The sequence below is a fragment of the Gavialis gangeticus genome, unplaced genomic scaffold (genome assembly GCF_001723915.1).
Source record: "Gavialis gangeticus isolate Ggan-Ray unplaced genomic scaffold, GavGan_comp1, whole genome shotgun sequence".
Classification (NCBI taxonomy): Eukaryota; Metazoa; Chordata; order Crocodylia; family Gavialidae; genus Gavialis; species Gavialis gangeticus.
The window spans coordinates 9,818,869-9,829,392 of record NW_017728998.1 but is presented as its reverse complement, the minus strand read 5'-3'; the positions used below and the strand labels follow the sequence as shown (position 1 = coordinate 9,829,392).

The following is a 10,524-nucleotide window of genomic DNA, read 5'->3' as shown; positions in this document are numbered from 1 at the left end:
GCATGCTCTAGCTCCCCCCCTCCCCACTTACAAGCTGTCCAGTCATGCGCCACCACCTAGGTAAAATTATGCAATTATGCGTGGCCATACATTTTATGTGCAAAATTGTGCGGACACATAGTTGCATAATTCTCCAGGGTGTAACCTTTACTTGTCCTGGGTAAGTGAAGAGTACCTAGGTTCTGCCTTAAGGTAGGGCCTTGCCCTTTTCAAGGTTCTTGGAATTGTAATTGCATTTCTAGTCTTTTTATGTTTTCTCTATAGAGTGACACTGTCTACAGGTTATGCTGTACTTCAAAAAACCAAAAACGTCAGAAGTTTTGCTTGGTCCAAAATAGGAAAGTTGTTTGTGTAGATTAGGAGAGTTGTTGGTTGTAGCCTTGTTGATCTAAGCATATAGGCAAGCAAAGGTCTTTGGGTAGATGCGATCTTTTATTTGACCAACTAAAATAGTTGGAAAAAAAGTTCTTTTCAAGTTTTCAGGCACAAATACCCTTCTTCAGGCATTGGGAGACTCTGCTGCTGCTGTTGTGAGTTCTCCAAGGTAGAAAAGAAGCTAAAGTAACAAGAAATCTGTGTAAATGAGTGGAAGTTTGGAAGACAATGGACTTAATATAGACATTGGATTTATGACACATATAACCTGCCTGATATCTAATTCACCAGGTAACCTGCCTGACCACTTACATTTCTTCACACATCTCCCTCCCTCCCCCGCCATCTCTACCCATTGTCTTCCAAACTTCCACTCATTTATGTTTTCACAGATTTCTTGTTACACTTTAGCTTCTTGTCTACCTTGGAGAACTCATAATAGCAGCAGAGTCTCCTGACATTTGAAGCAGAGTGTTTGTGCCTGAAAGCTTGCAAAGACCTTTTTTCCAACTAATTTAGTTGGTCTAATAAAAGCAACTTATACATTGCCTAGCAGAAGGTGATGGTCCTTAAGCTACATACTGTTTAGTAGCCAAACCTCATACAGGAGACACTTGTGGCCAGCAAGGACAGATGTGGTTTTCAGAACTATGAAATGGTACTCCTTTAATCAGTATCTGAAGGAGGCATTGCCTTTCCTGTTATCTCTGAATCAAGAATTTTGTAATGAGCTGCTTGTGTTTCTGATAAATAAGGGTCTACCTAAATCGCAGTGGGATTTACCAGTTTTCACAGGTTGATCATAGCGTAAAGTTCTAATTCCAAGGTCGTTTCGTGGTGGCCCTGGCGGTGGGGTGCAATAAAGGGGTTGCTGGCTAACATCTTTGATTGCTGGCTGCCGTTCATGCCGTCTCACCCCTCAACGTTAATTGTTGGCTGCCATTAATTGCTGGATGCTGATGATGTAGCCCCACTCCTCAATGCAGACAGGCCGGGGGAGAAGAGAAGGAGCAAGTATGAGGCGGATGCTGCCATCTTGTCTACTGCCATTTATGGAACCACGCCAGTCAGTGCTTTCCTCTCCTTGCAGTGAAGACCACGGTTCCCATTGTGGAGCCAGCATTTTATTTTTATTAAGTTTTTGTTGTTGTTGTTTTTTCAGGAACAACCCTGGATTTCGTGGTTTCCCTGAAATCCACGAAACCACAAATTAAGTAGGTCCTACTGATAAGGGTGTTTACTTGTGTTAATAAAAGGTGGATGCTACAGTTTGGAAGATAACTCTCTTAACTGTTTGAGAGTACAAGTTCAACCTTGACAGGTCAGCAGGATCTGTTTTTTCTTTCATCTGCAATAGTATATCAGATGGTCATGGGGATGTGTTAATGCATATCTTAACTGGTATGCCCTGTTATTTTTGAGTGCCTAATTTTGTGACGCACTAAATTTGCTTTTTTTGTAAGGTGACTATTAACTTCAAAGAATTTGAAGATAATGCAATTTGGATTCGAATTGCTTGGGGGACCTCATATACAAAACCAAACCAATACAAAGCCACCTATGTTGTATATCATTCGCAGACGCCCTATGCCTTCATTTCAAAATCTACTAATAGGAGCAACTTGCCTCTGCTTTGTCAGGTAAGGAGCAAATCTGACCATGTTACTGATCTTTGTTAAATAGTGTAGTTATCAAAATGGGCAATTTTAAAGGTATGAAGAAATACCATAACAGGAAATGTAACTGGTTTAGAAACAATCTTTAGGTTAAATTCCTACTGTCAGTGTTTTCATAGGTGGCCGTCTCATTACCACATTAAAGTAAATGTCAACATTTGGACATTAGTAAATACCATATACAGTAACTGTCTTTCAGCTGTTTCTTTATACAGAACATTTATTTCATAAAATCTGCTTTTACCAAAATATTGCTATGTTACTGATAAATCTGAAACGGACATGCAAATGTGAAGAATATACATGGTTGCAAATTGCTATTGTTTTGAATATTGAACTTGAATTGCTGCTAGTAGGCATGGGATAGGTCAATAGCTTCAAAACATTTAGAGCAGAAGGTGGATGGTAACTGACAAATATAGGATCATAGCATTACTGTCTATTCGTATCACTTATTTTAGGACAGATCACCCAAGACCTGTGCTGTACATCTGTGACTTTTGAAGAGTGGCAGTGATTTACTCTGGATACACATAACATTTCAAATGGTAAAAGCAACCTGCAAATACCATTTCATACCGTTCTCAGTGATACAACTGCTGAGCTTCAAGGGTTTTGAAAATTGAAATGTTTTGGTGATGGATAGACCTTTGTGTATCTAAATCACATGGATGTTAAGATCAGTAGGAGAGTTTGAGACCTTGGAAGGTTGAAAACTTACCTTTCCAGTAACATAATCTCCAGGTTTGAATAATTCAGTGGAAGGTCATACCGTAACAACAATCAAGGTGTTTCTAAATATCCACAATACTGAACTTAACGCTTTGCTTCCATTTTTATGGTGGCTTAATCCCCTTTTTTCTGAAGCACTCTAAATGTTCATCCTTAAAAACATATTTGGTAGTAAATCCACATATAATTGTATCTAAAGATCTTAGTTAACCATTTTTTTCAGATCTTTTTATTGTGTGTTTGTTAATATTGTTCTCTATATTATTTTAATCAGAATGCTGTGGCATCAAGTCAAATGTGTTCTAGATGTCAGTGTTTGTATTGGTGTACTCTTCATTGCTAATACCTGTAATCTAATAGAAATAAGATGTTGAGTAAGTTTGATGATAAATTTTCTGTCTTATGTTGATTAATGTTAATAGATTCTTATCCTGTATCAGCCATTCCATTATTTTGTCAATCTAAGAAGCCTGTAATTATCTGAATAGATCCATTTATGTTTTTTAAACATTGACTCTCCATTCATTAAATATTTTCTTTCAGATACAAGAATCATTCTAGGTGAGCGACACTTCCTGTACTTAACAGTTTACTAAAAACGCTGCATTTGCCCAAAAAGCTTGCCAGCTTTATCATGTTGTAAATAGCTGAGAGCTGCTGATAAAAATTATTTTAATTTTTATTTAAAGGCACTGATTGTTGCTTCCAATTATGGTGACATCCGTGAAATGGAGCTACGAAGCCATTGTTTAGACTCCCTTAAAGATATTGTGTTTAAGAGGTATAGCCAGGTGAGCCCCTTTGAAAGTTCATTCTAAAATAAGTCTTGGTTCTTTGTTTCAGACCTAGCTCTAAACTTCTTAGAAGGTGGGAAAATTCACCTCCTCCAAGAGATCATCATTTTACAGTAGTATTGCAGTGCTGAGGTGGACAACCTTTCAATAAGGTAACATTAAAGTGGTGATCTAAAATTTAGTTTCCCACCTAATGCTTCTTAGAGGCATTTCTAATCAGTTATATTTTTCCAGAGTAAAACTACACTGATTTGAATCTTGTGGTTTTGTAGTATTACAGCTTCATTGTGCCAGAAGTACTGACTTGGAAACTTAAACTGAGTATGTCTTTTGTTGATCTAAATAGTCCTTTCAAATAAGTAATTGTCTCTTGAGTATTATCAGAGATGGGAGGAATAACATCCCAGAATACAATTTGGGATGCTTAATTTCTTATCGTTGGCAAAAGCAGGGAGAAAACTGACTTTCAGAAAGCAGCAGAGAAGTCTGAAGAAGTGTTTCCATCTATGTCTTCTAGAACTAGAAATAAACAGTTGCGTTTTATCATCAGTTTAACCCTCTCATCACTTTTTTTCTTTTTTTGCTTAGACCTTCCAAACGCATCATCCAAAACCTCTGCAAGAAAGAAATGTTGCTCCAGAAAACGGTATGTATGTGTGGACATAAAATCATAGAAAGGTAGGCTGGAAGGGACCTCAGGAGGTCCTCTAGTCCAACCATCCATTCAAGACAGGATCATCCCTATCTAAACCATCTTAGATAAGTGTTTGTCTAACCTGTTTTTGAACCTGGGAAACAGTCCTCACATACAACTACCCAGGCATAATACCTGAAACATCAAAAACGCCCTTTAGTTTGTGGGGATGAGGGCATTGTCAACCTCCTTCCATGCTTAAGAGATCCAAGGATGAGGACCATGCCTCAAATCTGTGTATATGTATGTATGAATCTGTATATATGCAGAGTTAAAGTTTGTTTCAATGCCAGTACTTCTAGATGTTTGCTTTTAGCTGTTTAAGAGTGTGGAACCTGTTTATGGTACATATAAGTCTCATGTAGAAGACTTAGAATCTTTCAGTCAATAAGGTGTATTGGATTTGTGCCTGTGCTCTGCCTGTCCTTTTTTTTCCCTCTCCTCCACTCTCCTCCAATCTAAATGGCCTCCCCACTCTCCTCCAATCTAAATGGCCCTAGGATCAAGCAATTCCAGCTATCATTAAGGGCCCTTCTAGATTCCAATTCAGCGAAGCTTTATTTCCTCCTATAGGATTTCACATCACCTGTGTATGGTGCCCAATTGGTGGTGTGTAATTAGGTGCCTCAGAATGTAGGTCTCGCCATCTGGGGCCTAGTTTGACAGCCAAGGCTTATTTCAGTATCTGCACCTGTATGCTGCACCTCTGTTCTCGCCTGCCACAACTTGATTTGAATTAATTTATATTGGAAGGCTTCTCACAATTTAGGATCTTCAGGCGAGATCGGTGGCTGTTTTTTCGGGGCTCCTACCTCCCCTTATAACCCCATCCTTTCATCAACCAGTTCAGAATAAGCTCAAAGTCCTTTTATACAGGTTCAGATGTCAATCATTGTAAAAGATCAGTTAATTCAGTAAGGTTTTATTTCAATTTAGGAAGGAAACCATATCGTTGATGAACTCACAGTTAGATGTTCCCATGTACAGGACCTCCACTCCTTGTAATGGATCCCTTTCCAGGAAATCTTCAGTCTGGGTCTCGCTCTGGCACACCTCTTGCTGGTCACTTCTCCAAATGACCAGACTTAAACTGCTCTCCTATCTCCTCCCTGGGGTACACTGCCTGTGTCCATCCAACTTTGCCTTCTCTGCCAGCCACTTCCCTCCTGTTGGGTCTCGGGCAGTTATTGATCTTCTCTGGTGTGAAGGCATGACTGCCAGTGCTGGTCTTCCCCAGCTTGCCTGCCTCCAGCTGACTGCTGGCTCTTTTAAAGTCAGCTCTGTGCTTCCAGCCAAACTGAGGAATGGCGGGTGCTGGGTATCTAAAAATTCCAGTTATCTGAGGCTGGCTGTTTTTGACTGGATGCAGGGCAGAGTGGCTGTGGCAGCGGCCAGATGTGGAGCAGCGGCAACTCAGGTGCACATTTTGTTTGGATGCAGAGCAGCGGCAGCACAGGGTGGTAGGTGGCAGCAGCTGCCCCTGCTTCCAACACTCCCCCCCGCCCCCATTGTGGCCTGCCAGCCAGCTGGAAATTTCAGTTAGCAGAGTGTGGTGGTTACTAAAATGGAAGATAACACATATTTTATTGTAATTCCTAGCAAGCCAGCTTTCTCTACAATTAAAAAATTATTTGATCTTTAAACTTGAGCAGTTTAGATGGATTGATAGACCTAGCAGTAAGGAGCAGGTGGTATGCAAATTTGCACTGTCTTCCTAAAAAGTATACAATGCTAAACTTTAATACTGGGGACATTGACAAATGTGACTCACTGGTAGCCTTTGATCTCAATACAAGCTGTTATAATCTAATAGCACTTCTAGATAGCCTTTATATTCACCTTCTAACTGTTTGATGAACAGTTTGGTGCCTTCACTAGTATTAGTATCTGTCTTTGTTTTCAGAGTATATCACTTCCAAAAATCTTCCTTAAAGAAACAGAATGTGCATGTAATGGCTAAACAGTGCCACACTGACTGACCAAGTTGTTGTGTTTTGTTTTTTTCTCCCAGTGGATCCTAGGATAATTCAAGAAGATAAGAGTGAAAAAGAGAGAATCCAGCAAGTGAATCGGGAAGTCTTTGGTGATGGTCCCCAACCAAAATTAGAATTTGCACAATACAAGGTTGTAGAGACTTTTAAGCCAAATTCAAGTCTTGTTGAAGCAACCAAACAATAGATGTTATATCACACTAACAAAGAATTTTCCAGTGTTTCTTCCAGTTTTTGCAAAAATGTGGAATTCCTCATAAAAAGGATACAAATGTAGCTAATGGTGGATCACATGTCTCTTGCATGCAAATTTAGGTTGTAGTAACTTTAAATTTGAGCATCTGGTTTAAATAGTTATCATAAGGAATAAATGGTTAATCTGAATCCTTGTCTATTTGAATAGAAATATATCTAATGTCCAAATTTATTATTTTGCATGTTTTGTTATTATCATAGAATGAGACTTAAAGTAGTGATGATCTGAAGTACAGGGACATCAAAGATGCACGGAGTATTTTTAAAGCTAGGTAATGCCAATAGCTATGTATGATTTGAATTTGTTCACAAGAAAAAAGATTTCTTTGTACATCAGGGATTCCAAGAAATAACCTTTAATGATTTATCATGGATTAGACGTGTTGCATCTCTTTCGATAGAGGATGGTTTGCCACATGGGGGCAGTCTCTGATTTTCATTAACAAAGTATTTTTTCATCTAAATCATTTTAATACTAGCAAACAGACTATGAGCCATACTCTACCTTGACTAACCTATATTCTGTGGCATATCTAACAATACCAGCAAATGCAAACATGATGATTCTGCTTTTGCATGCCATTAAAATAAATGGCATATTGTCAAAAAAGTATTAGTTGTTATGTGTTAATACAGTAGGAAGAAAAGAGGACAGTGTCCAGCAAAAGAAAGCTAGGCTTTAGTTTACATTTTGCATTGTTTTGTAATAAAACACAAGGCATACTCTTTACAAATAACCAGGACTTTTTTTTTCTTTGTTCACAGCTTGAAACAATGTTTAAAAGCAATCCTAAAATGGTGAACGTGTCTGAAAGGGAATCATTCAGATGTCTGGTCAAATTCTCTAGTCCACATCTTTTAGAAGCTCTGAAATCCTTGGCACCAGCAGGTAAGTATTTCAACTTTGATAAAAACCAAAAATGTAGTAGGCAAAATAATTTACCATTGTTATAATCTACTAAGCGTGCTTCCACATGGGTTGGGGTCAATTAAACAGCTTTTAGCCTGTGTACTTGAAAGTAATTATCAGTAGAATTTATAAAAATTGGGAACCTGGAGCAGTTATAATTATCAATAGCTGTACATTTTATAACAGATAAATCCCAAATTATGTTAACAGCCTCCCTAAAACAATCCCAAGTAAAAAAAAAAAAAAATAGAAAGCTGACACAGAGGCAGTTCACAGTGCCATAATGACTGGAGCAGCACCTCTGTAGATCAACCTGAACACATCAAATGAACTGGCCCAGAATCGGATTTGCTTGAGGACTTAATGCACTTGACAACAAGAAGTGGCCTGTTTTGTTTTGTTTTGGATGGTAAATTTGAGCCTCTGTATATATGAATAGAAATATAGCAAATAATTATAATAATAAAGGTTTGTGTATCTTGCATCTGGGATGGGTTTTTTTTTTCCCCAAGAATATAACTTGCTTGTGGAATTACAATGATTGTACCTGGCTACTCAACTTATAGTTTAAAAGATATATTGAGTAACAACAATAATTGTAACAACAAGTTACATTATTAAGTAAATTGGGTATGAATCAGGCTGTAATTCTTCACTCTTGTTTCCTGCAGGTATGGCTGATGCACCACTTTCACCATTACTTACATGTATACCACACAAAGCCAGGAACTACTTTAAAATTAAAGAGAAAAAAGGTTTACTTGCAGCAAGCCTTGTAAGCCCCTAACCTTCCTGCGAAGTCTGATCCATACAGAAATGTACATATGTATATGGGTTAGTCAAGGAGATTGCTTGGTGACAGGCCATTCTTAGCCCAGTTAAACAGTGAATTTAGGCAGTTAAACCAGTTATTTCATTAGAGTTCCTCTACAGCTCATAAAGTATGTGATGGAAAGATGCAACTTCAAACAGACTTTATCAGAATACAGTAGGTCAAGTAATGGTGTGGTAGATCTGGCATTTGCTTACTGTAGTAGCATCATTTAATATAATGGAAAAACCTATAATGTGTCATTCACTATACGAGAAACATTCTGAGACGAGACAAACCTATGCTACTGGGAAAATGAACATTTCAAATTTGCCTTGACAGTGCATTCTAGCAGAAGATTCTTATGACACCATTCAGTTGTCATGACTGCATTTATAGTAATACATATAGTAACATGCTTTTATATATTAAAAGAGGCTTGGGGCTTCTTATTAGTAAAAGGTGGTACCAAGCAGTTGGCAGACATTTTTCATGTTCTTAAAATAGTGTTAGTAAATACCTAATAAAGAGATATAATGCTTTATGTACATTATATTTTAATCTCTATTTTACCAAGTGACTGAGAAGGTATTGAAGCACAGATGTATTTAAGTTTTCTCCCAGATTAGTAAATAAATTAATCTAAAACTTTTTAACCGGTGTCAGATTTTAGAGCATCATTGCTTTATAATTTGCTTTTCATATGCTATAACGAATTGCGTTATTGGAATTGTACATGCATTGCTGCTTATCAAAATATTGGTGGGAAGCATCTGTGATGAATGTTACTAATGAATGATGCTAATTATTATTAATGGCCTTCTGAAATAAGTTGAAATTAGATGGAGCCCAAACATACAGTTAGCATACCTTTACTTGGAGGAAATGGTGTTTCTGAATGTGTCCTTTTTAAGGACTGACCCACCTCGTGTTCTAGAGTAATTCATTTCTTTCTGACTTTGTGGACATAAAGATCTCAAGCAGAGTCTGGTAGCACAAATTAAAGAAAATAATAGGTTTCCAGTGCAGTTCTGAGCATTCTTAACTGTACAGGCTTTTTTAATGCAACTCTCTTATGATTTTTTTTATTTAGGGTACCAGTTTGAAGAACTTCATTTGCAGTTAACTTACATTGTACAAAGTAAAATCGTTAAACATTAAAATTTAATAGTAGACGTTCCTTATGCATGTAAAAAAATGTGTTCACTTACATCAAATAATTTCTGTACCCAGACTTCTTCAGAACAGGTAATGCTGTAGTAGGGACATGTAGCACATTAGTGACACCTGTCGCAGCACCTTCCTCCCCCTGCTCCATGCAGCTGTGGGGTTAAGCCCTCTGCTTCCCTTCCAGCACCGCAGGGCATAAATCAACTATCAGGTAGACCATGGGGGGTAGGGATTAGAACAGCTCTTGAGGAGAAAGTGGGACTGGACTTATCTTTTGGCACACCTGAAAAAAGTTGGCCACCACTGCTCTAGTAAAGTACTCTAAAGTTTGTTGGTCCTGCATTTACATCTTCCTTGCCCCCACTCTATCTGAGAGCTTCCGCGTCCTCTTAAGAGATCTCCAGCAGACAGACCAAAGCCAACACTGGGCTAAATAGCTCGGCCTCTCAGAACAGCCCCCAGCACCCCACCTGTTCTGGGAACACTGAGGGGGAAAGGAAAGGGGAAGTCGGGGGGCCCTCCCTAGGGTTGCCATCACAGAAGACATTCCAGTTTTCTGCTACTGTCCTGTCCTCTATTGATACAAAGCCTGATGCCTTTTGTCCTCTATTTTTCTCTTGATGAGAAAAATAGTGGACATGTGGTTTCATATCAATAGAGGACAACTGGACTGTCCGGTATGATAGCCACCGAGAGACAGCCCGGAGGTGCTGGTGCCAGGAGCCGCCGGGCGGCACGACCCTCGCACCAGCCACATCCTCCGGGGGCTAGCCACTCTCTTCCTGCCCGGATCCGGTAGAAATGCGCCCGTGGCCGGCTCAGCCGAAGCCAGCCAGGACGCGGCGGGGCACTTAACCGCGCCCCTCCACTCAGCCGGGGGCCGACGGACGCCCACGTGCCATCTCCCCGCATCCAAAACAAGCTGGTTTCCAGGCCAGCGGCTCACGCGAGGGTGGCCAGCACAACAACGCGCATCCCCCGACACCGACGTCCCGCAGGCACGGGGCCGTGTCAGCTGCGCCCGCCCCGCGCTCCGCACACGCCGCTCGCTCCAGCCGGCTGCGAGGGGGCGGGGCCTCCTTTGCCTATTCACGAGCCGCCTAGACCCTCGCACCC

General features: G+C 39.8%; 1 protein-coding gene across 1 annotated transcript in view; it reads left to right on the top strand.

The window, feature by feature from the left end:
- CENPN (centromere protein N) overlaps window positions 1-9,092 on the top strand; it is a 15,029-nt gene extending 5,937 nt beyond the window's left edge. The window contains exons 5-10 of the mRNA XM_019505494.1: window positions 1,839-2,015; window positions 3,473-3,574; window positions 4,166-4,223; window positions 6,283-6,395; window positions 7,283-7,406; window positions 8,099-9,092. Coding sequence (XP_019361039.1) covers window positions 1,839-2,015; window positions 3,473-3,574; window positions 4,166-4,223; window positions 6,283-6,395; window positions 7,283-7,406; window positions 8,099-8,214 — 690 coding nt within the window. The 3' untranslated portion in view covers window positions 8,215-9,092. The remainder of the gene's footprint in view (window positions 1-1,838; window positions 2,016-3,472; window positions 3,575-4,165; window positions 4,224-6,282; window positions 6,396-7,282; window positions 7,407-8,098) is intronic.
- Window positions 9,093-10,524: the final 1,432 nt, after the last annotated feature.